The sequence below is a fragment of the Centruroides vittatus genome, unplaced genomic scaffold (assembly GCF_030686945.1).
Source record: "Centruroides vittatus isolate TY-2023 unplaced genomic scaffold, ASM3068694v2 contig_1168, whole genome shotgun sequence".
Classification (NCBI taxonomy): domain Eukaryota; kingdom Metazoa; phylum Arthropoda; class Arachnida; order Scorpiones; family Buthidae; genus Centruroides; species Centruroides vittatus.
The window spans coordinates 1,544,567-1,571,847 of NW_027120749.1; the positions used below are offsets into that span (position 1 = coordinate 1,544,567).

Sequence of the window (27,281 nt, forward strand, 5' to 3'; positions counted from 1 at the left end):
CTTCTTCAGGTTAGAACATCGAAAAAATCGAACATAAGAACGTTTAGCAGTAACGGCCGCTCGTTTGGAACGTTTTAAGAAGAACATTTAAATAGGATGGCATGCGCCATCTCTACGTCGATGAGTATTAAATAATACGATACAGGAGAATAATGTAAAGATAGATAACAAACAGTGAACAATAATAATAAAAAATATATGCCTCGTGGGGATATTGAAAATAAAATACTAACAGAATATGGTGCGTGCTGAACATCTCATATACCGAGGGAAGGGTAGGGGCTGTGCGGAGACTGACCGGCGGGTTCAGCGTAAGCTTCTGCAAATCCGCCTTTCTGGCGTTTACGTGTCGCCTGAGCGCCAGGCCGTAGATATTTTACTAGCCTCTCGGAAGTTTATGGATTGCCCTTTCTGGCTAGCTTTGTAGATATGCCATGCCTCTGTATACCGTAGGTGCTTTATGTTACGAACTGTTTGTATTAGTCTTGCTTGGGCCCATTCGGCTTGGACTTCCTGGGGATCTGCTAGGACATAAGTCGCCAGCGCTGTGCAAGGCTGTTCGTTTCTTATGTTTCTCTGATGTTCCGCTAGCCTTTCCTTGAGTGATCTTCTGGTGGCACCAATGTAAAATAATTTATTCTGCCTCCGTGCGTCCGTAATCGGGATTTTGTAAACTCCCGGGAGGGAATTAGTGTCCGGGGGGTCTTTATCAGCTCTTAATAGTTGGTATATAGTGGGACTCCTTTTGTATATTATTCTTTTGTTTGTAGCATTTCCTATGCGTCTATATATGCCGCTCAGTGCCGCTCTATAGTCCATCAACGTAAACTCCTCTGTGTTTAGGAGGTTTCTCTTCTTAGTGTGTGTCGTGGTGAGGCTAGTGATGGCTTTGTGACTGATCCCGTGCTTCTTAGCTAGCTTCATGATGTAATTCATCTCCTTATTTTCGTCTTGGGTGCTACTGCAGTGTGTGTGTGCTCGAGCGGCGAGCGCTCTGAATGCTGCGAGTTTATACGCTGGCGGGTCGTGCGAGTTCCATGGGATGAATATCGGGTTGTAAGTGGGCTTTCTGTATACTTTAGTGTGGAAAACTCCTTGGCTATCCAGCTGTATAGATAAATCTAGGAAATGTATAAATTTATCATTTTCTTGTTCGAGTTCGATCTCGAGGCCGAATTTGTTTTCGTTTATGTCCGTTATGAATTGGAGTATGTTGGGTTTTACTTTCCAGAAAACCACTACGTCATCAACATACCTAGCGTAAATTAGGATTTGCGAAGCATATTTAGGCAGGAGTGCATTCTCCATCGTTCTTAAGACCATCTCGCATAATGTACCTGCCAGGGGCTACCCATGGCTACACCTTTCTGTTGCGTGTAAGTGACGCCTTTAAAGCTAAAGATGGATGAGAATGTGGTTAAGTGCGTCATCTCTAGTATATGTTTTCTTTTCTTTTCTGGGGACTTGATCACGCTTAGGAGGAAGTCTCTTAGGTGGCAGAAACATGGTTCCAGCTTGACGGAGGGATATAAAGCCTTGAAGTCCAATACGGTCATATATTTAACTTCTTGCGGATTCATGCTAGCCATTCTTTGTAGGAGGTCTATGGGTTGTTTTATGCTGTACGGACTCTGGGGTAAATATTTATTAACGAAGCCGTTAACCAATCTTTCTAGTAAAATTGTGGGTGCGCTCCCTTTATCTACCACTGGCCTTAATGCCTTATCTTCTTTATGGGTTTTAGCAAATCCAAATAGCCTTGGTGCTGCAAGCAAGGATTAAAAGATTTGCATGCACACCGCTTGCTATAGAACTGGGTATGACTAATATCGTCGTCCACTCTCCCTCGACACCAAGGCTATTTGGATTTGCTAAAACCCATAAAGAAGATAAGGCATTAAGGCCAGTGGTAGATAAAGGGAGCGCACCCACAATTTTACTAGAAAGATTGGTTAACGGCTTCGTTAATAAATATTTACCCCAGAGTCCGTACAGCATAAAACAACCCATAGACCTCCTACAAAGAATGGCTAGCATGAATCCGCAAGAAGTTAAATATATGACCGTATTGGACTTCAAGGCTTTATATCCCTCCGTCAAGCTGGAACCATGTTTCTGCCACCTAAGAGACTTCCTCCTAAGCGTGATCAAGTCCCCAGAAAAGAAAAGAAAACATATACTAGAGATGACGCACTTAACCACATTCTCATCCATCTTTAGCTTTAAAGGCGTCACTTACACGCAACAGAAAGGTGTAGCCATGGGTAGCCCCCTGGCAGGTACATTATGCGAGATGGTCTTAAGAACGATGGAGAATGCACTCCTGCCTAAATATGCTTCGCAAATCCTAATTTACGCTAGGTACGTCGATGACGTAGTGGTTTTCTGGAAAGTAAAACCCAACATACTCCAATTCATAACGGACATAAACGAAAACAAATTCGGCCTCGAGATCGAACTCGAACAAGAAAATGATAAATTTATACATTTCCTAGATTTATCTATACAGCTGGATAGCCAAGGAGTTTTCCACACTAAAGTATACAGAAAGCCCACTTACAACCCGATATTCATCCCATGGAACTCGCACGACCCGCCAGCGTATAAACTCGCAGCATTCAGAGCGCTCGCCGCTCGAGCACACACACACTGCAGTAGCACCCAAGACGAAAATAAGGAGATGAATTACATCATGAAGCTAGCTAAGAAGCACGGGATCAGTCACAAAGCCATCACTAGCCTCACCACGACACACACTAAGAAGAGAAACCTCCTAAACACAGAGGAGTTTACGTTGATGGACTATAGAGCGGCACTGAGCGGCATATATAGACGCATAGGAAATGCTACAAACAAAAGAATAATATACAAAAGGAGTCCCACTATATACCAACTATTAAGAGCTGATAAAGACCCCCCGGACACTAATTCCCTCCCGGGAGTTTACAAAATCCCGATTACGGACGCACGGAGGCAGAATAAATTATTTTACATTGGTGCCACCAGAAGATCACTCAAGGAAAGGCTAGCGGAACATCAGAGAAACATAAGAAACGAACAGCCTTGCACAGCGCTGGCGACTTATGTCCTAGCAGATCCCCAGGAAGTCCAAGCCGAATGGGCCCAAGCAAGACTAATACAAACAGTTCGTAACATAAAGCACCTACGGTATACAGAGGCATGGCATATCTACAAAGCTAGCCAGAAAGGGCAATCCATAAACTTCCGAGAGGCTAGTAAAATATCTACGGCCTGGCGCTCAGGCGACACGTAAACGCCAGAAAGGCGGATTTGCAGAAGCTTACGCTGAACCCGCCGGTCAGTCTCCGCACAGCCCCTACCCTTCCCTCGGTATATGAGATGTTCAGCACGCACCATATTCTGTTAGTATTTTATTTTCAATATCCCCACGAGGCATATATTTTTATTATTATTGTTCACTGTTTGTTATCTATCTTTACATTATTCTCCTGTATCGTATTATTTAATACTCATCGACGTAGAGATGGCGCATGCCATCCTATTTAAATGTTCTTCTTAAAACGTTCCAAACGAGCGGCCGTTACTGCTAAACGTTCTTATGTTCGATTTTTTCGATGTTCTAACCTGAAGAAGGTCGTTAAACACGATCGAAAACGTTAGTTAGATTCTTTTAAACAAGGCTGCTTATATAAGGTGGTACGAGTTGGGTATTGATAGATTATTAGAACATTCCAAGAGATACTTTGTTGGCATGAACAAGGGAAATTAGCAGAAAAGGAAAAAGAAGAAAAACAAAATCTCAAAAAGCCATGGATAAATTTGTATTTGTGGCTACAAAATAAATTGACAACAAAATTGCTACTACTACGGCAGTTGTGCTTCAAGCTTCGACTGGAGAAGAAAACTGTAAACAAGTTACTCAACTTTGCCATGAAAATATAGAAACTGGAATTTGTCAAAAAAGACGCATGTGATTCTACAAACTATTCGATACGGAAAATAACTATGAAAATGATAATAACATTGGTGATCAAGTGAATATAAATGATAAATGATCCCAGTTTGTGGCCAAATATTATAACTGATAAATATAGATTATTTTGTGTTAAAACCAGACCTAAACAATATCATTGAGATGCTCTTGTTAAGAATGTTGAAGATAGATCAGTTTTTACATTGTACTATTTAAAAAAAATGCCAAATGGTGAAACTCAGCTTTGCAGCTGGTTACTTTTCTCAGAAGCTCAAGACTCAGTATTTTGCTTTTGTCGTTTATTATTTTCCAAAAGAAAACATCAATCAACACAGTTTATATATGGTTTTAATAAATGGAGAAAACTGTCAACTGTAATTTGAGATCATGAGCTTTCTGTTGGTCACTTTAAATCTTTTATTACTTTGCAAGAATTATTAAAAAGGCTTAATTTATATTTAACTGTTGACAGAACAAATGAAATTAATATCAATAAAGAAATGGAACATCTAAAATTACTATTCCAAAGAATTGTAGATGTCATTCTATTTTTAGCAAGTAGTAATCTGTCATTTTGAGGATCCCATGAAGCAATAGGAGCACAAAATAATGGAAATTTTTTATGTTTAATAGAATTATTAAGTAAATATGACCCTGTGCTAATGGATCATGTAAACAGAATTAAAAATATGAAAAAAGAATTGAAACACACATTGAAGTAGAAAACTGCTGAAGGGATTTTTGTAAAATCTGATAGTAAAGATATAACTGAAGACTTAATCCAGGAAATTGATTTGTTACGAGAATTAATCTTGGACCAAAAAGATGTAAATAATGCACGAGACTTATTGCAATACATATTAAATAATAATTATAATGAACTATTTCCAAATGTGCTAACTACTAAAAATTTTCTTTACCAGTTACTATAGTAAATGCAGAGCATTCTTTTAGCAAATTAAAATTAATAAAGAATTATCTTCAATCAAGTATGTGTGAAGAACACTTAAATGCACTTGCTATATCAAGCATGGAAGAGGAAATTGTAAAAAATTGTAATTTTTCTGAAATGATTAATGAAATATCAAAAAAAAATCACATATTTAAATAAAGACATATTATGCAATATACGTTTATTTTGAATCCCTTTACTTTTACCTATGAAAAATATTTCAGCACCCCCTAAAATTAGTTTCTTGTATCCAGGTGCATTTATAGAGAAGGCCAGCCCTACAGTAGTCTGTCTAGGTTGTTGTCCTTGTCAGTATTCTTGTTTAGTAATAAGTTTACTTTAATTCAGTAATAAGTTAGATTTAAGATAGCTCTTAATTAAGTTAATTTTAAGTTAGTTAAATTTGTTATCAGTATATTCACTGTTTCTCCTGATTGTTTCAGTTAGGTTATTCTGCTTTTTATAATACTACATGTTAGCTTAGTTTCTGTATTAATTTTAGTATTAGTTTGAAGCCTTACTCTGTCTAGCTATATGTAGCTGCACTACTTATTTGTGTATGCTACAGCTCAGCTTTCCTTATAGACCTATGGCCTTGCAGCTTAAAAACTGCAAGCCAACATTAAATCTAGAGGGAGTAGTAACCTTATGTACATTGCTCAGAGAGAGCCTTTTGTGTGGTCAAACATTTCTCGCATTCAAAAACCTAATTACTGATTGTATTTCACAACTGGTGGGTCACTCAATTGTTTTGAACATTATAACTGATGCTTAGTGATCCTCAACATGAACAAGAAAAAACAAATATAGCTTGGTTACTTTATTCTTGATTGGAAGAAGTAACTATGCATGCATGACCTTGACTTTGCCAAAATGCACAGAAGGTATACATAAATGGTACTTGCTTTCTGGATGTAACTTATATATATTTATTTATCATATTAAACAATTATATACTACATGATTATACTAGTTTATTTAACATGCAACTAGACTGAGTTAACAGATTGAAATTAAAAAAACACTAATGTTTGAGATTCTTTCAGCAGATGAAAATCCAGAAAAACAAATGCTTTTGGTCTACTCCTAAAGCTTGGTACAGGTTACAATTTTCAGAAATGGAATACCACAGGCATTAATGTTCAAAAATGGGATTTGCAGAAGAATTCCTGATAAATTGAAAGAAAATTTAACCTTAATCAGGTCTTAGGAGTAGTCTGAAAGAGTTCATTTTTCTGGATTTTTATTTGCTGGAATAATCTCAAGGTTAGAGTGTTTTTAATATTATATTATTTCATAGTTTTGTTAAGGATTGAATTTGTTAAATGATGATTACTCAATTTAATCTATTGATTCTAAGCATAAAATTTTAATTATAACATTAATAAATTTATTAAAATATATAAATATTCTTTTCAAAATTAAATTATATTGAAGGATAATTGCTGTGTTTTATTGATATTTTCACTTAATCTGATACAAAAAACTTTTTTTTTTCAGATAACAGAAAATAAAGCAGTTCTATAGATAACAAGTGATTGTATTATGAAAACAACGCTCATGCTTTCTATAAAGAATCTAGAAAATTTTATTCAAGAGATAACTTTACCTAATGAACAAATGGTAGATGATGAGTTAAAAAGTAAATCTTTAAGCTTGTCAGATTTTTCAGACTCTGAATATAATATGGAACATTTTGTGTCTTTCTTAGAATTGAATTCTTCTGTAATGAATGGTGATTATGTAAACCATAATAGTGATAATGGTGAAGTTTTAAAAATATCTGTAATGAAATCATCAGATAATTTGAATTTTTCAAACGATCATAATGAGAATAAAATATTAAAAATCCCAAATAAAAGAATAAGTGATACACCAGTCTTCAAAAATGGAATTAATTATACTACCAGTACAGCTGATCTAAAAATAAAAGGAGATTCACAAATAAATACAGTATATGATGAAAATGTTTCATTAATTGATGATCATTTTAATGGTGTAAGCAAGATAGTCATAAAAAAGACAAATAATTCAGAAAAATCTGAAAAAATAACAAACTGTAAAAAATCAGTTTTGAAGAAATCCGATTTTATTTCTAGTGCCAATAATTCTGAATTTAAACATTTACACACAAAATCTTATCAAAAGAAATCAGCAGTGAAACCATATAAACATATCAAAGAAAATCATAAAGCAGAAGAAACAAAGCAAATATTTAAAATCAGATCTTTTTGTAAGAAGAATAATTTTCACCAGTCTAAAATAAATGATGAGAAAGAAAACATGAAAAATAATTATGAAGAAATTAAATTATCAAATATTATTGTTGAATCTGTTTTAGAAAATAAGTCATTGATTCAGAAAACAGAAAATAATACATCAACAATAAGTACAGTTAATGGTGGTAATTATGAAGATCCAATTGTAATTGATTCAGACTGTAGTAATGATGAATTATTAGCATTACCCACTAATTTAATTGAAACTTCAGTTGATGATAAAAGTAATGTAAGTATTTTTTAATTAAACTAATAAAAATTTTTATGAAACAATAAAAAACCAGCAATTATTTATTGTCACATTGTCGGGTTGCAAGTTTTAATCTCATTTTTAATAAATTTAATTTAAAATATATACAGGTATCCCTTTCTTAATGTAGTTTTGTTTAACATGGGATTTGATTAATGTGCAAATTTAATTGCTGCAATCCCTTTATAGCAGAAGTTTTAATTAATGCAGCTTTAACAACTGTCTTTACTTAACATATTTTGTGCTGGGAGTGATTTCTGATATAAATATATATTTTAATTATGATAGTTGTGAAATTTAAGACATTACTGCTAATGTGATTACTGTAATAAGCTTTGTTTAGAAGCTTATTTTAAAGCTTCGCATTTTGTTTGCATAAAATCAAATTGAAGACACTTCATATCTGGCATATTATGTATGTTTTTTAAGTTTCATAAAGGATATAATGCTATACAAACAATAAAAAATACTACAGATGCTCCTAAACGTTGGGCATGTCAAATGTGGTTTTGAAGGTTTCATTTAAGAAATTTTGAATTAAAGGGTACAAAACACATAGGGCACCCAAAAACTGTTCACAAGGAGAAATTTCAAAAAGAAATTGTTAAAAATTGGCAGATCTCAACTCATGAACTTGCAAAAAATCTGTGTATGTGATGCATGATGATTGTGTTCTGCATGCATTACATGAGAAAAATAAACTGGATTGGGTATAATTTTGTTTGACAAAGGTAGGCAGCTCTAAAGTTTCATTTTATTTTTAAATTAGTTACTCATTTTTATCATAAAAATCTTTTTTTCATAGATGACAAAATTAAAGTAAAAATATTTGTTATTAACCAAAACTTTGTTCAAGTGAGTTATGATTGTTTAGTCGAATACTGAGGTACCACTATATTTGATTAATGCAATTTTGATATACACGGTAGCATTGTGGGATCAATTAATCATATCAATCAAGGGATACATGTACTCTTGATTTTAGTAGTTTCTTGCCACTGTACTGTACATCATACTTTTCCTGTTAATAGTAGAGTCATGCCAGTCATCTATCTAACTCTGTTCTGGAGAAAATTTTTAAACAAATAATGTGACTGGTTCAAACTGAAAACTCCTGTATACTTAATCGGGACCTCCTGCCCCTAAGCTTTTTATATCTGGTCTCAACTTTCATCTAACTAACTTGGTTCTTAAGATTAAGGAAGGACAGACAGATGATTTCCATTGGAAATTTGGAAATTGCATCCCAATCATTGAATATTGCAATTTGGCAGCAGGATAGGAAATTATATACACTGCTGCTGTTAGAATAGATGATTGTATTAGATTTACTCTTAGTTTATTAGATGAAAGGTATGAACCTTGCTTTTAGGTAATCACACAAGACCTTATGCACTTTTCCCGCAACAGCTTAATCAAAACAAATGTTTTCAACCCCATTCAGAAGTCTGCATCAGGTAAAAACATATTAAAATACAAAAGAACTAAGTATTTTAATAAGTTTTTAACCTGAGGCAGACCTCTGAATTTGTTTTGATTAAACTAGTGCTGGAAGTGTGTAGGGTGTAGTGTGATTAGTATATTTGTTTCCAGTTTTTCTACAAGTGTTTGCTTTTAGCATGATTGTTTATGCTTATGAGATTTTATAAAAGCTAGAAAAGAAATAATCGTGCAGCATTATGGATGGCTTTTCTGATTATGAAAGCAAAAAACACAATAGGATTGATTGTTTAATGAAGAGTTTTATTTGAGAAAGTACTTTGTCGCCACTGTAGTTTATGGTAATTATATTCAGAAAAAAATTCAACTGTAACATTTTGAGAGAAAGCTTTACTTTTAAACTAGAAAAACAAGCAGAAAGTGGCATAATGGAGTACCATTTATACAAGGTCTGATTAAAAGTGTCCAACTTTATCTTGTTTTCTTTGCAAATATTTGCAAGCTAGGGAGGAGACGTATCATGTGACCTCGGATCCAACTGCATGTGTGAATTTCTGTGAGCTCATCCTACCCTACGGTCAGCAGATAATTGGTTCGTAATACGGTCCGTGATAATTGCATGTTTTTTGCTACTTTATCTCCAAGCTCCATTGCTACAGGCAATTGCTTTGGAAGCAGGAAGAATTGGTTTCTCTGTTACTGATATTAAAAAGTATTTTTATCATCAGACCCAGTTTCTATTTTTTTCTATTGAATTTTGTCTTGAAAAAAGTTCTAGCTCTCTTTGAAAATATTTAACTGGTGTTCTGTTCTTTATGTTTAGTTTCTAAATGCTGGAAAATTTTGACTGACTTCACACTTTAGACAGTATTTTATAATAGAAAACACACCATGACTTTTGTTCACCTTCATGGTCCTACATATAAATCCAAAGGATATGTATTCATAATATTTATGGTTTTTTCGTTTTAACTGATGATGCGGTGTTTTATCATTTGAACATATTGCACCTTGTATCATTATTTTTTGTTTTAATGTACTTTCAGTTTCTCATTAGTGATCCATAATTATCAGGGGATCAGGTGTCAGATATTTAATAAATATGAATATTTTTGTCACTGGTGTAGTTAATACAACTGAGTATTAAAATTCAGGAATCAAGCAGACAAAAAATCTTTGTGCACTGGTATCAGTTGTTTAGTAATAATTGGATATTGCTATATATTCCAAATGTTTCTTCTGTGGTGTACCTTATTCTGAGGCCCAAGCAAGACTTGAGCTCATGTGTTAAAAGTTTAATAAAAATTTCAAATCAGGGGATTGGGATTTGATTCTGGTGCTTGTAAAAGAAAAACCAAAAAAAAAAAAAAAAAAAAAAATGCAAATAAAATTAGAAAGGAATAAAATTATTAGTCAAGAAAAAATGTTTTTAAATAACTTTAAAAGGAGATCTAGTGCAGAGATTATGTGTCAGACTTACAATAATTCGAAACAATAGTTAAATACAAGCAGGAGTTTCAAAGTGCAATTAATTTCCCTTGATTGAATAAAACATGGTATCGAATTTGATCCTTTGTAGCCCAAAATGGTCTGTTATATACCTGGATACAAAAAACCGAGCATTGTATCCTTCATATAGATTATAGAAATGATTTTTAATGTCTTGATTTGTTGTGTTCCTATGGTTATTATGTCTATAGTGGAGAGTGATATGTTGCTATTGAACATGGATGGTTAGTTTTTAAAGCATTTAGGAATTTGGATCTCTTCCTTACTAGGTTCCAAAAGAACTGAATTCATTGATATTAGCAAACTCCTGTATGATATTTAACTTTGACATTATAAATTTCTCATTTGAACATAGATTAATCTATTATTGATGATGCTTTTTTATATTTTATTTTTATATCTGATGAGTTTTCTGGGATATATATTAGATAGGACGACCTTTTCTGTATACCAAATGTTGTGTAATAATCTGAATATTTCTTAAGTTCAATAGATTATGGTTCCTTTAATTATTCAAATTATTAAGTTTGACCTCAAATTATTAAGTTTGAGATCTAGAGTTTGTTTTGACATAAGTTTGACAAAAACTTGATTTGCTATTTCTCTGTTACAGATGGCATCAAAATCTTTGAAACTTTATGGCCAAGAGAACTACAAGACTTAATTTAGTTTTATAGAAATAGTTTTACCTTAGAGTCATCAACTAGAGACTCAGAAAATTATCTGAAAATGGCTGGTTTTAAAGAAATAAAAATAAACTATTTTATTGCCTAGCCAGCTGTGTGCTTTTTATTGTAATATTTATACAGTCAAACTTCTATATAAAAGTCATTAAATCCTGAAAAAAATTTGCTATAGGGAAATTTCATACAGAAATAACACTTTTTGATAAATAAAGTATTTGTTTTAAAGTAATCTTTTTGTTGTTTTATGTAATTTAAAGTAATATAAATGTAAAATATGATGATAATTTAATATAAGCATAATTTTAATTGAGGCAGAGCTTTTTCTATGTGGCTTACAGAATTGTGTTTGTTCTCAAAATCTGTTTGATCAATTTTGATTAAACTTTGCCATTTTTCATTAAATTAATTGTGAGGAATCCAAAACTGTAATAAAAACAGGTTCACTACTTTGTTTTCAAGATGGAAAGTTGTTTCATAAGCATATGTAACAATGCAATATTGCACTAATCATGCAACAAAGTTGCATGGTGTTTCATGATTGCTAGCATGTCTTCTGTGGGCTTTGCCATAGAATTGAGTTCATTTCCAAAATTTAATGGACTGATTTTGATAAAATTTTGCCATTTTCTATTAATTACAGTAAGGAATATAAAAATGTAATAAAGGTTCATTTAAATGTAAAAAATAGGAGTTCATGAACTTGTTTTTGATATACAGAGGTATTAAAGTGACAATGTCTGTGCTCTCTGACGCAACTGAGTGTACCCAGCAGAAGTTAGGCTTAGGGGTCAAAAATGAAAACATTGTGCGCGCCTAATGGAAAATAGGCACAAAAATGAACAAAACATAAGAACAAAGCAATTTATGACAATTGTTTTGTTGTTGGATACACTCTCTGTGTCATCAAGTGCAAGGATCGTGTCTCATGGCCAGCAGGTACAAGGATAGCCTAAGTAAGTGCAAGGTTCACTTCTTTCTTTCCAGCTCTGCCTCAATTCTATCACGATATGACAAAGTCGGGAATGTTCTAATTTTAAGTAAGTTTATATTTACGTGTTAAAATACATACAAGTTAGTTTAACTACATTTTTGTAAAAGTTTATAATTTTTTGTTGCCCAGAACAATTAAAAAATGTTCTCTTTGTAATATGCTTCACACACATTAAAAGAATTAAAAATGCTTCCAGACATTTTCATAATATTAGTCTCCTACAAATAATTTGAAATGGCTTTTATCATTTCATCATTTGTTGGTTTTATGTGGGTTCCTCATTATCATCATCCTCACCTTGGATTGTTTGGTCAGTTTGGTTATTTTTTAAGGGTTCTAAAATCTTTTCATTGGTAGGATACTTGGTGGTAATGACATCTTTGTCGATGCTGAGATAATCTTATTGCTTACCTTGAAACCGTGTCATCTAGCTTAATATTGGTGGAAATTTTATTGAATTGGCTAAGTAATAATTTCATGAATTTTGTAAATCTGAAAGTAGTAATTCATCAGCTTCATCCCATTCTCCAGACTTCATTAAATCCCACTTTTGAAAAACAGTTTTTTAATTCTGATTTCATTCACTTATTCATACCTTTGATAGCTCGAAAATGCATTCTCTTAAATTAATTTTGTCAGACATATTGTTTTAAACTCATACTCATTTAAACTTCATTAAATAATCATCATTGAAATTCTCTTACAATAATGGAATTTAAGGTTTTTGATTATGCCTTGATCCATTGGTTGAATTTAGATGTTAAATTTGGAGGAAAAAAGAACAACTCTACTTTTAAGCATTTCTGCAATTACAGAAGGATGTGCTGCAGTTATCTACAACTAATACAATTTTTCTACATTCTCTTATCATTTGTTTGTCTAGTTTTAATAACCAATCTTCAAAAATCTGGCTAGCCATCTGTGAAAATTCGAACCTGCCGGAACCAAAATCTAACAATAAAATTTTTATTGCTTGTTTCCCATGGAGAGAAAAATGAATCACGAGGAACAAAATCCGAATAGTGCTGGTTGGTAAAGGAGAGGAACATGATCGAGAAGATAAAAGGGTGACCAGAGAGGGAAAGGGAGTCGGTTACATAGTGTCCGTCCGATCGACTCCAGGCAGATTACCGAGTGCCCATCCACGCCTAACACGTCCGTAAAACAGTGTGTCCGTCCCGAGAGAAACCGACGCCGTCACCGAAGGGACCCGAGCCAAAGATACTCTCTAAACTCGAGTCCTTGGTCCGAGTAGAGAGGTCCTTTACAAGGACCTCTCTACTCGGACCAAGAGGTATGATCTCCCCAATTCGTGTGAACTCTCTTTCCCGGGTACCCTAAACTAGTCGACTGTATATCGTCCCTACTTGTAGTTGTAGATTTTAGTTTTAATAAATTTTTGTTACATTTTCCATCAATGTCATTTATTCGAGTATCGCCGCCACTCTATCATCAGACCCATCCTCTTCCTTCACTCGCGTAACGCGTACCGTGTAACAAACCCAAACCGCCATCTTGACCGTGGGCAGGTCTCACCGACCTGTTAGCTGAGAAAAAGGAGGTGTGACTCCGTTTACCTCCCGGTGCACCCACACATCCATACTTTCTTATTAAAATGATAATTCACTTTCCTTTGAAACATAATAGATTTTTGCTTTTTCCAATTACTAACAGTTTCAACTTTTCACTTCTATCATATTTGCTCCAATCAACACAGTAATCCTTTCTTTGCTCTGCTTTCCATCAAAGCATCGATCACTTTTAAAAGTGAGCATTCTATTTCATTTGCATTGAAAACGTCCTTTGGCACATACTTTTCCAAAATTTGTTTCAATGTTCAATTCTTCCATTGTTTGCAGTCTTCTTCATTAATAGCTGCATTTTCACAACAAACCTCTTTTTCAACAATGCCATGCCTTTTTGAAATTTATCATCATTTGGTATTGACATTGGAGTTTGACAGGGTGAAATTCTTAGCCAATTACTTTTTAATTTGTATGTTAATGGTCTGATAGTTTGACTTGCTAAATCTGACTTACCTGGAATTTCTCTCCTTGATCAAGTTGAGTTATATGCACTAATGTATGCTGATGACACTAATTCTTGCTGATAGCCCACAAATGTTACGAGGTAAAATTGCAATTCTGGAGAAATTTTGCTGTGACTATGGATTAACTATAAATGTTTCTAAAACAAAAGTGATGGTATTCAAGAAGGGTGGCAGACGATCACCCAGAGAGAAACATGATTTTTTAATAATCAGCCTTTACAGATCATTTCACTTTACATATACTTGGGAGTATTATTTTTGTCTTCTGGACAATTTTTACAGGCCAAAAATTATAATATATTGAGTTGTTTCCAAAAGTAATTTCGTTTTTTTATTACTAGAGGAATTAGTTGTATTTTTACCAGCCAATTTTATTTTAAACCACACTTTCATTATATACTTTGACAGCTGACATTTTAAGGCTTATTTGTAAAAAATTTTGTTTGATTCTGTACAATTGTTTTTTTTTCTTTTTTTTTTTCGGTGACCCATCAAATGTGGACAATCGAAAGCATCATTTTTGGCATATTTTGCTTTTTTATAACTAAAAAATCAAAATTCTGTTCAAACAAGAAAAAAATTGTGATACATGTTTGGAGAAGATGTGTTGAGAGAAAGACAGTGCCAAAACTGGTTTACAAAATTGCGTTCTGGCAATTTTAATATCAAAGATAGACCACATTCTGGATGGCCATTTGAAGCCAATGAAAACAAAATAAAGGTACTGATTGAAGCAATCTATCATATAACAACACGTGAAATCACTAAGAGATTAAATCTGTTAAACTGAATCGTTTATTATTACTTAAAACGAATTGGTTTCGTTTCAAAGCTCGATATATGGGTTCCACATGTTATTAACAATAGATGGTCTCTATGGTGGGATTTGAAAGAAATTTTTTTTTTTTTGAGCTTTTACCAGACAATTTAACAATTGCTTCGAAAGTGTACTGCCATCAGTAAACAAATTGAGTAATATCATCAAACAGAAAAGGCCAGAATTGATCAACAAAGTGTAGTGTTCTACCATGATGCCAAATTTCACACAAGTTTGGTAACTGGTCAGAAACTGTTATAGCTTAGATGGGATGTGTTATTACTCCAACCATATTCACCAGATCTGGCACACTCAGATTATTACTTGTTCCGGTCTAAACAAATTTTTTTAACTAAGACATTTACTTGAAATGACAATGTCAAAAATCACTTGGATCAGTTTTTTGTAAACAACGATCAAAATTTTTACGAGTGTGAAATTGTGCTACTACCAGAAACAATGACTACAGGTATTTGACCAAAATGGTCAATATATAATTCAATAAAATATTTATTTATTATAAGAATATTGCATTTATTTTTCTATGGTAAAAACAAAATTACTTTCTGAACAATCCAATACATAAGGCTAAAATATCAATGGGTTCAATATGGCCTATTCTTTCAAGAACTAAAATTAATTCTGCTTATATCTATGTAAAGTTATTTCATTCAATGATTTCATCTGTATTACTTTATGTTGCTCTTGTATGGGCAATTATTTATTATGATAAAATGGAAATTGTCTTTGCTTTATATCTTCAAAGAATTTTTATGTTATACCATAAAATTCCAGCTTACATGTTACGTTTGGAATTTTGTGTCTCTAGGATATCAATGATGATAATAAAAACAATAGTATCATTTTGGATTAGATTTTTGAAATTAGATGATAAAAGTTATGTTAAAGTAGCATATAATAAACTGTATTAATTGTGTTCAACAATGGATAATTTTACATATAATTGATCACTGGCATTGAAAAATTTGCTAGATCAATATGATTTCTTTTTCTTATGGTTGTCTTAAGATCCTCGTTTGATCGAAAGCTATCAAATGTTAATTATAAGAGTATGCTTTGAACAAACCAAACAAGAAGATTGGAAACCACAAATGTTTTCAAAATATAAAAATAAAATTAAGCAATGAGATCAGTAACATCTATAAAATCAATTATATAAGTATAATTCTAAAAGTTAAAAAAATTGAGTTATACTTCAAGAATATTTCTAATCTGTATTAACTTTGAGGAAAATTATGACAAGACAGTTAACAAATCAAAAAAAGGTATTTATTATCTTTTATTTATACTTTTCTCAATATATTCATATGCATTTTGCCAGTTAGGCCTTATCATTGGATCAAGTTACAAGTGTTTTTATAGTTGATAAAGCTATCCTAACATGCATCGACACTCATACCAGTATTCAGATTTATGGTATATACATATTTCTTAATACTGTGTTCTTTTATACAACATTTAACAAAATTATTTTCTTTATACAAAACTTTTATATTATTTCTGTCTATTTTACAATTAAAAATACTGCAATGTTGATACCATAGAGATTCTGTATTTTCGACAGATAGCTGCTTCGTGTTCTTTAAGGCTCTTCTAGTTTTCGTTTTGGTTTCTTCTATATAACATTTAGGTTGAGGACACATACATAGCATGTTGTGTATGACTCCTGCAACATCCAGTTGTTGAACTTGTTCTTTTTCTTTATTAATAAAGTTCATTATATTAGACAATCTATTTTTTTGGTTGGCTATAATACAAACAGAAATACCGTAAAAATAGCTTTTATATATTTCATATAGACAGTTTATATATGGGAAAGGAATATAACAGCAATTTATTTTTTCATTTTTAACTTTGTACCTATTAAACATACTGCTCTGTCTCAAAAGTAAGTGTATTGATTTTTTATTTCAAATTACACAAGAGTTACATCAAACTACAAATGATCTCCTTCAAAATACGACCCTTGTGAAGTCACACAGTGGTTTCAAAGTTTTTTCCACTGGTCGTAGAAGTACTTGAAGTCATTTTCCGTAAGGATGTTTAGTTCGTCAGTTACAACTTTTTTGATGTTTTCCACTGTCCTGAAATGATGTCCTTTCAACTTGGATTTTATCTTAGGAAATAGGTAGAAGTTGCACGGGGCTAGGTTCGGGATGTAGGGAGGTTGTGGGAGTGTGGGAATTTTTTCTTGGCTAAAAAGTCTCGAATTGATAGTGCTGTGTAACCAGGAGCATTATCATGGTGCAGCATCCAATCTTCTGCAGTATCCCTGCAGACTTGTTTGACCCGTTTTCAAAGTTGTTCCAAGACATCTTTGTAGAAGGCCTGATTAACTGTCTGTCCTGAAGGTAAAAATTCTTTTTGCACAATTCCATGGCTATCGAAAAAAATGATAAGATTTATTTTATTTTATTTATTATATTTAGTACAATTGGAAATGTCAGAAGACAATTGTGTTCCACCCCCCAGATAACAGGAAAAAAAGGTTTCCAATAAAATAATAACGAATTATAAAAAACATACTAAGAATTAAAAACATAGCAAAACAAAAGTTACATTATGTATAATACAAAATAGATTTACACCTATTTTTAAAAATCTTAAAATCATGATATAGGTATGATTCCACAGGCTGTATATGGGATGCTATGTGGTAAAAAAAAGATCTTTGTGAGAGAGAGGTGAAAATACGGGATGAAGAAGCAAGATGTATTGCGGGTTCTTACAGTTGGAATGCGGAGACCTAACCAGTAGTTTGAAATTAGACCATTGAAGTATTTAAAGCAGAGAATGCAATCAAAATATTTTAAGTGATCAGAAAGATTAGGAAGACCAAGGCGGACTCTTGCCACATCGTGGTTATCAGTAAAGGGTAGATTGCAAAATTTATGTATCAGGAAATAATCTTTATCTAATTCAGATTGTATTTTTGAAGCAAATAAGGGGCAGCCATTGCCCAGACAGATAAATAGTAATCAACTATTGACTGAAAATTAGTAAAGAAAATTGTTCTGAGTATGGATTTTAAAGAAATACTTTTTGCAAAAACACTAGATAAAGCCACATCTAATGGCAAGGGATTTAATAATGTAAGAGATATGTTCGTGAAAGATTAATTTTTCATCAGATATGATACCAAGTTCACAATGAGACTGAACATAGTTTATTTTAGTGGAATTGATAAATATGGAAGGGTGGTAAGGATTGTGAAGTAGGGAAAAGCACATTATAACAGTTTTATGGATATTGATTTTTAGATTATAACTGGCAAATGTGGAAGCACATTGCTTGTCTGGCATTTCCTGAGAAATTTGAACTTAGCCCTTGCTCTGGTGAAGGCTAGTACCAGTTTCTTATACAACTTAGCTAGCATAGCTTAAAATAAAACCAAATTCTCGCACAATCCCTGGGAAGGATAAATCAACACACTAAAAACCTTTCTTATATCCCAGTACAAACAGCTTTAGATAAGAAAAAAAATATTTTTGACCAAAAACTTGGTCTTTGTCAGGCAATTGACCAGTATAAAATTCAAAACTGAATTCAAATGTGTTTAATTTTTGCCATACATGCTACTGAAGTGATAAAAATATTGTTACATCCCCACAAATAAATAATACAATGTATTTGCTGGTGTAGAAACGTTAGCAACATGCTAGTGTTGTTTACATTGCCTATGCCACAAATCCTGAAATACAAGCCGACCTCCATAGGGCCAAACTGGTAAAAATGTCAAGTCAGGTTCAACACCTTTGCAACCTAGAAGTGTTGGAAATATACAAAGCTAGTCTGGCCAGCAACTGTATTAATGCAAAAGATGCCGCCAATATTTCATATGCATGGAGGTGGTGCTATGAGAAAAAAGCGTAAACAACACTAGCATGTTGCTAACATTTCTACATCAGCAAATACATCGTATTATTTATTTGTGGGGATGTAACAATATTTTTATCACTTCAGTAGTATGTAGGGTAAAAATTAGTTTCCAATTTTTAAATAATTTGGAATTTAAAATAATTTAAACACGTTCGAATTCCACTTTCAAATTTTAGACTGGCCAATTTCCTGACGAAGACCGAGTTTTTGGTTGAAAATGTTAGTTTTTATCTAAAGCTGTTTGTACTGGGATATAAGAAAGGTTTTTAGTGTGTTGATTTATCCTTCACAGGGATTGTGTGAGAAGCTTCTTTTAATAAAGAGACTTGATTGTATTAAATAAGGTCTTGAAATTGTCTTTACTCTGGATCTTTGTGCCATATAAACATCATGTTTCTTAATAAAGTGGAATTTCCATAAGCTTTGGTTAAATCTGCAAATGTTCTGGTTGCAGATTTCTCGAGTTTCACATAACACTTTGATAGCATAACATTTGAGATTTTTCTCCGTTTCAAATGTAACAATGTGTTAAAACACTATCTTACACAAACAGAGATTGTGCACGTTTGACTTAAACAATCTACTTGAAACAGGTCTATATACAGTGGTTCCTTGTATAACGGATGCTGCGAACAATGGACTTTCTGTTTGGCCATTACGTGACTCGAGCAACGGACTTTCCATTCGGCAGTTACGTGAGGCGATCAACGGACTTTCTGTGATCAAGTGCGAATGATTTTTCCATTCTTTTGCCATTGCCATTGACAATCTACTATTTTTAGATGCTTTCCCCTTCTTGGCTTCCCAGAATAGCTTTGATGTAGATATTTTGGAAAACAGGTGTTGAAGAAGAGAGAAACAGACCTTCTTGGACATGTTTTTCAAGAAGCCAGCTACCAAAAAACAAAGGATGGAACAGGAGGAGTTGACCCTGCAAGCCTCGGTAGCCTCTCCTGAATCTGACTCTGATTAAAAAACAATAAAAAGAGACCCACTGCAATGTGTAAAAAGTGTGTGTCTGTGTGAATGTGTGAAGAAAGTGTTCCTTCACCTCCTCCTCACAACATCTGACTACCCAGCATAATTGGTGACTGCTCCATTTACATTTTTTCTTTTTTTATGGTACAGTACAGTTATTTTATGCTGTGGAACGAATTAGATGTTTTAACATGTATTTCTATGGGAAAATGTGTTTCGTATAATGGACTTTTCACTTAATGGACGTGCACCTGAAATGGATTAAGTATGTTATATGAGGCACCACTGTATGCTGCTAAGATATCTAGCAATGTGAAAATACCAATTAATGTTGTGTTAAGCAGCACAGTCATTAAATAGAAAATCAGTACACTTACTTTTTGGATAGACCACATACAGTGGAACCTCGCTTAACGAGCATAATTCATTTTAGAATCTTACTCGTAATGCAAAACACTTGTTAAGCAAAACAATTTTACAATATAAATTAATATAAAATACAATGATGCATTCCATGCTGGAAAAAATTTTTGCCCAAATATTTTATGTATAATGTTTATTCAAAGAACATTATACAATATACATTGTTAAGGAGCACGAATCATCATTATCTTTTCTTCTAGCATGAAATGAACCAACCTGAAATGCAAATTTGATTTGCAGAGAACAAAAAAATTGAAAAAATGTGTCTCAGCCAAATGACAAAAACAGCCAAATGATATGCCAAATTCTTGGGCTTTGTAAAGGCTGTAATTAAATATTAGAAATTAATTAATTTGACTAGAAGTAGGCAGTCATGCTTCCATCTCGTATTAAATTTAATATATAAATAAATAATTTATAATTTAGACATTTTTCTAAAATTTAATACATGGTAGCATTACTGCCTACCTCTAGTCAAAGAAATGAATTTCTAATATTTAATTATAGCCTTTACATAGCCCAAGAATTTGGCATATCATTTGGCATGTTTATTATATAAAGGGCTATGGTTGTTGATGTTTATATGTAATATGTCTGAACACAAGTTTGAAAAAATGTGTGATCACAACCGATACTAAGATGCTAGCGTAACGATGTAGCATGCACAGAATCCGGGACTTCCCCTCTTCTCGTCACTCATTTTGTGAAACATCACTTGCTAAGTGAGTTATTTTTTTACAATTTGTTTTGCTCGTTATGCAAATTACTCATTATGAGAGGTGCTTGTTAAGTGAGGTTTCACTGTATAATTATCATACCACTTAAGATTTTTCTGGATATCCATTAAATAAATATTTTCTAAATAATTGTTTTTCTTCTAATAATAATTTCAGACAATGAGGTTTTTGTTAATATTTTTCTCATTTCTATAAGGAAAGTATTTCTTTTAATGTCTATAGGGCAGTATGATTTATAATGAATTGTTTATTTAACATTGCAGAGCTTTTCATATTTATGGAATTGTAATATTTTATAGTTATGTGTAAGAAGTTTAATTCTTTGTTATCTTCATCTTCATACGTAAAGCTTAAATTATTATTTAAGTATTGGCATAAGTAATTTATAATTTCTTTTGCTGAAAGTTTTTGTGAGTCATACATTAATATTATATCATCTACATATCTAGCATAGTAGCATATACCTGTTAATTTTGATGTGTTTTCATCTATAATAATCATACATATTTCTGCTAATTTTGGACCAACAACTGACCCCATAGAGATGCCATGTTTTTTGTCTATAAAATGCTGTTGAAATTTTAAAATAGTAATTTTTATTCTATTAAAATCATAATGAAATTTGGAGTGTTATACATACGTAAGTTGTCTTATAAATCGAACTCACTTGTGCCTATTGACCGGTGTGAAATAAATAACTTCAATTCAACGAACGTTTTCTGGACGCCTTCCGTGTCCTTCTTCAGGTTAACTGCTGGATTCTATTATTTTTAAAAAACTGCGTTCCGATCTTTTAAGAACAAATTCAAATGAAGATAGTTCGAAAGCGCGATGACCATCGCGCATGCGCTATATCTGTCGTGCTCCTTGTCGTACTGTATCATATTCTTTTTAATCTTTTTATTCTTTTTTATCTTTGGGTCACATGATTTCATGTGTTATCGGACCCAAATAAATCTTTATGCATCCTCTTGTAATAAAGTTTGCCAAGCAAGCGAAAGAGTTATCTCGTCGCGTGAATTAATGCATGTTGTTTTAGTTTGCGCTTTATGTATCTCTATCGCTTCCAGCCATTTGAGATGTTCCATCCGAGTCGTTTTAGTTATTAGCGTGGCCCCCGCGAAGTCCACATTAATGCCCGGTTCAGAAGCGTACACTGCAAGCGACGTGGTAGCTCTGTTGTATCTTATATCCGCCTCATGTTCTTTAACCCTGACTTCCATAGAGCGTTTCGTTGATCCTATGTAGATCAGATCCCTATTAAATCTCTCGTCCTTTATCGGGATTCGGTATACGCCTGCCATTCTATTCGGGTCCGATGGGTCCTTTCCGTTACGTAACAAAGTGTAAATGGTTGGGCCTCTCCTATAAGCAACGGTGACCTTACGTCTCCTTGCGATAGACGCGTATACGGATTTCAAGGTCGGGTTATATGTGATGGGTATTCTCTCCACCTCCGTATTTTGGTTGTTAGTTTGTGCCACTGCAGGTGCGTTTTGGCTCATTCGTGCTCTTTGGCGTTCCGCCATTCTTGGAATAATGTTGCGGTAGCCGTGTATATCCGCAATCTTCTCAATCAACGCTTGCAAGGTTGCTATTGAGAAGATTGCGGATATACACGGCTACCGCAACATTATTCCAAGAATGGCGGAACGCCAAAGAGCACGAATGAGCCAAAACGCACCTGCAGTGGCACAAACTAACAACCAAAATACGGAGGTGGAGAGAATACCCATCACATATAACCCGACCTTGAAATCCGTATACGCGTCTATCGCAAGGAGACGTAAGGTCACCGTTGCTTATAGGAGAGGCCCAACCATTTACACTTTGTTACGTAACGGAAAGGACCCATCGGACCCGAATAGAATGGCAGGCGTATACCGAATCCCGATAAAGGACGAGAGATTTAATAGGGATCTGATCTACATAGGATCAACGAAACGCTCTATGGAAGTCAGGGTTAAAGAACATGAGGCGGATATAAGATACAACAGAGCTACCACGTCGCTTGCAGTGTACGCTTCTGAACCGGGCATTAATGTGGACTTCGCGGGGGCCACGCTAATAACTAAAACGACTCGGATGGAACATCTCAAATGGCTGGAAGCGATAGAGATACATAAAGCGCAAACTAAAACAACATGCATTAATTCACGCGACGAGATAACTCTTTCGCTTGCTTGGCAAACTTTATTACAAGAGGATGCATAAAGATTTATTTGGGTCCGATAACACATGAAATCATGTGACCCAAAGATAAAAAAGAATAAAAAGATTAAAAAGAATATGATACAGTACGACAAGGAGCACGACAGATATAGCGCATGCGCGATGGTCATCGCGCTTTCGAACTATCTTCATTTGAATTTGTTCTTAAAAGATCGGAACGCAGTTTTTTAAAAATAATAGAATCCAGCAGTTAACCTGAAGAAGGACACGGAAGGCGTCCAGAAAACGTTCGTTGAATTGAAGTTATTTATTTCACACCGGTCAATAGGCACAAGTGAGTTCGATTTATATTTTATACACCCCGGTGTGTAGGATGATGATATACGTAAGTTGTCTTTAACCAATTCTAATGTTATGTTATGTTATATCCATGATTATCTTTCTATAAAACAATTCAGTTTGTCCTTTTAGTAGTCCTGTAATAAGTTGATCAGTGTAGATTGAGTTATACTTCGAAGAATGTTTCTAATTTTTTAAATTTTTTAGAATTATACTTACATACAGTAGAACCTCGATTATCCAGACCTCAATTATCTGGATTGTTCAAAATAAACAAAACTCTTACAAATTTCAAATTTGCTGATTTGCACTTGGCAATTGCGACATTGTTTATGTACGTGATGGAATGCATAACTTTTTTGTCCCAACAACGTCTCACCCGGCACAGTGGTCCTAAACTTTTTAATGCATTTTGCGTCGTAATAAAAATATAACTTGACATACATATTTATAAATACTTTATATTCAAATTACATCATTTCTATGGCCAAGGGTGGTGTAAGGCATGGGCGACGTGGGTCACCACCTACGGCCTCGTGGTCCGAGGGGCCTCGTGCCTCGAAGGTTTATGCATTACTTCAAAGCCGTGAACATGACGAAAAAATTTTATTTGTCATAAAACGATAAATAGTTTGCATTTTTATGAATAAAAATTTGACAGTTTCAACTGCTTCTTATTTTATAAAATCCGTCTTCTTGCGCCACCAGAGGGCCTTTAAACAATAGGCAGTGTTAGTGCTAGTCAGTAGTAGTCCAAATTCAAAACGAACATTTGTTTCTTGAAAATTTGATCACAATTTAAGTACAATACAGTATTATTTTTCGATTATCCGGATTTTTCCTTATCCAGACTACCTTCATCCGCAATTAGTCCGGATAATCGAGGTTCTACTGTAATTGATTTTAAACATTTTTAATTATATCATAGTATTAAAACAACTTTTATGTGTGAGGATTATTTGTTTATGGACATAAATTATCATGTGAAACGTTCAATACTGCAAATACGATGTGGTCAAAATTATATTTTGACATGTAATAGTAGTATAATAATAAATCCTGAGAAATTTTGTACTAATTGTAGTATGCAAGTGTGTGAAACTTGTGAACATGTATTCTTTCATTGTATAAAATTTGAAGCAGGAAAAAGTATTTGATAAGATTTAAATCCTGGTAAGAATATAATCAATATATTGCATTTTTCAACAAATGATTATTATTGTGTATTTTACTTTGTATTATCCTGTACTAGGCTATTACATTAATTAGTTTTGTGTATCACTGTATGTTTTTTATTTTGTAATATCTTGTATTAATCTATTGCATTAATTTATTATGTTGCACTAACATCAGCTTTATGTAACCCCCTTGTAACTAAGGTTCAAACTATAAAGAATTGATTGATTGAATATATCAACAGAACAAACTACCTTATTTTTTCAGTGATCATACAATGATCTCTGAAATTGATTGAAAACATTTGCTTTTATGTTAACTATTAGTTTGTAAAAGATACTTTTTTTTTTGTGTGTGTGTCTTGTAATGATCCTGAAGATGAGCATTACTTGCTTGAGAGTGCTACAATACAAATATTTCAGATTCTTAAAACTCCAGGGAAGTTAGTACATTTTAGTTTAATGTTATTTATCAAAATGTAATATGTTGTTACTATATATTAGTTTTATCTCTAGAATTACTGTGAAATAACTATTCAAAACAATACTTTTTAAATTTTAACTTGCTTATAATAATTTAAGATTTTATCTAATATGTTATGATTTTTTTATATTGATTAAATTTTTAAAAATATGTTGATTTATTTCTTTATTTTTTTAATATTTAGAAAGTGATACCTGAAGTGGACATTACAAATCACACAATTTCAGGAAATCTTTCCAAGTGCACACTAAATTTAGATACAATTATTGATGCTAAAAATAAAACCATGAAAGAAGAAGAGTTAATTTATAATTTGTCAAAAGAAGAAATCAATGATAACAAATTTGAAGATACTAATTTGAAACAGTTAATAAAAAATATTAATATAAAAGAAATTCAAAAAGATAGAATAACAGATTTTCCACCCGGATTGGAGATTTTTGATTATAAAAAGTGTTACAGGTATTTTTGTGCCTTTCATGGACTAAATTTAGAAAGCTGTGGATTTCAAGCAAACAAAGGAAGTGCTTTTGATAAAAAAATTGCTAAATTATCTAGTACAGAATTAAGGGAATTGATTACATTTGGAGTGTTTCAGTGCCAGTTAAGTTCCATGAAGTGTAAAGAAGCATTTTTGGAATATTGTTTTAAATTATTATCAGTGCTAAACAACAATTTATTGAGTTTTGCTTGTACAGATATATTTTGGTATTATATTAGAACTTCAAAAAATGGGCATATTTATTGGTGCCCATCTATGAAAGATATATTAACAGTAATATTAAATTATGGTAAGAAATGTTATATTTCATAAAAATTTCAAATAAATTAAAAATTATTAAAACTATAACATAAATTAAGATTTTTTAATTTTAACTAGTAAATTATAATTAAAGTAGTTTAGGTATGATTTATTATTTAAAATATAAGAAAATCTCGGAGCAGTAAAGCAGTAAAACATCTTAGAACAATTTAGAAAATACACTTGGCCTGCTTATTGAAACTTACATAACAGAAATTTGGTATAATTCACTGTTAAAATTTATGCTTCAGTTGTGCTTAACCCATTGATTGATGTGTTTCTTGTATTAATAGTTCATTGATAGCAAGTTTCAAAATCTGTGTTCACAATGCCACAGTAATGACAAAAACCAATGTTTTTATCATTTGTCTTTGTAAAACATTCACTCTAGTTGTTGTTGTTGCATTTTTATCTTAATTGTTTGTAATTTGAAAGTTAGCCAAGATAAATTATTTGTTGTTATAATGGTGGTTTGGCCGATCAATGTGAATTTCCCACACTTCTTTTTGAGCAAGATGGACAAACAACTAAACAAGCTGTCATTATAACTTTTGGGGAGGAATGGAAAGAAATGTCATGACCTTGAATGGATTAAAAATAGCATGCAATAAGCGATTTCTCACTCTCGCGGGGTGTATGATTTATTCTGCTTAAATTATTTTGAATTTCCTACCTCCTCACTTTGAGTGGGTTCTTTTATTCTTCCATGTAACTCCACACAAGCGGCATTCGTTTAAAAATTCCTGCACAACACATTCCTATATTCCTTTCGGAGTGTGCACTGTTGGACAGCAAAAATGGCTGCTTGTAGTAGTAGTTTATGGTGGAAAACAACGTGGCATCCTCCAAGGCTCAGATAGTTTCATTTCGGGGTCCATTATGTGATTTTGTGAATGAAAATTTAGTTGTGAAAATTCAAGTTAGTGATGTAAATGTCTTCTCAAATTTTTTTTTAATGGTAGCTGGCATTCTTAATTTTTTTTTGTGGCTACTTTGAATGTTCTGTCGGCAAGATAATTCATTTCATGGTTAAATTTTACAATTGTGGCCCTTATTTTGTTTCTAAAAATGCATATTTTAAAATCATAGATTTCTCCATCATGATACTATCAATAGTATGGGAGCCACATTTTTGTTTCTTTCACCGTCATCCCTAAATGCCTGCAAACAACAGCACACTCTCGTAGTAGCGGAGATGCAGAGCAACCGCTATTAACGAACATATCTTTTAAGAAAATGTGATTTTACAATGTGACACAAATCTTTTCCTTATATAAATAAAATTTACGAATTTATGTAAATAAAATCATGAAATTTTTTTATATGATGTAGAAATGACAGC

The 27,281-nt window shown here is 32.9% G+C and overlaps 3 protein-coding genes across 3 annotated transcripts in view; 2 read left to right on the forward strand and 1 right to left on the reverse strand.

The window, feature by feature from the left end:
- Window positions 1–342: 342 nt before the first annotated feature.
- Window positions 343–1,308, reverse strand: LOC136982531 (uncharacterized). Its single transcript, XM_067279028.1, has one exon. It carries the CDS (start codon window positions 1,306–1,308, stop codon window positions 343–345), a length of 966 nt encoding a protein of 321 aa, XP_067135129.1.
- A 511-nt stretch (window positions 1,309–1,819) lies between these two features.
- On the forward strand, window positions 1,820–3,274 carry LOC136982538 (uncharacterized). The gene has a single exon (XM_067279036.1). It carries the CDS (start codon window positions 1,820–1,822, stop codon window positions 3,272–3,274), a length of 1,455 nt encoding a protein of 484 aa, XP_067135137.1.
- Window positions 3,275–6,415: 3,141 nt separating this feature from the next.
- The window catches only part of LOC136981580 (SMC5-SMC6 complex localization factor protein 2-like), a 37,094-nt gene continuing 16,228 nt past the window's right edge, over window positions 6,416–27,281 (forward strand). The window contains exons 1-2 of the mRNA XM_067277902.1: window positions 6,416–7,415; window positions 25,322–25,928. Coding sequence (XP_067134003.1) covers window positions 6,453–7,415; window positions 25,322–25,928 — 1,570 coding nt within the window. The 5' untranslated portion in view covers window positions 6,416–6,452. The remainder of the gene's footprint in view (window positions 7,416–25,321; window positions 25,929–27,281) is intronic.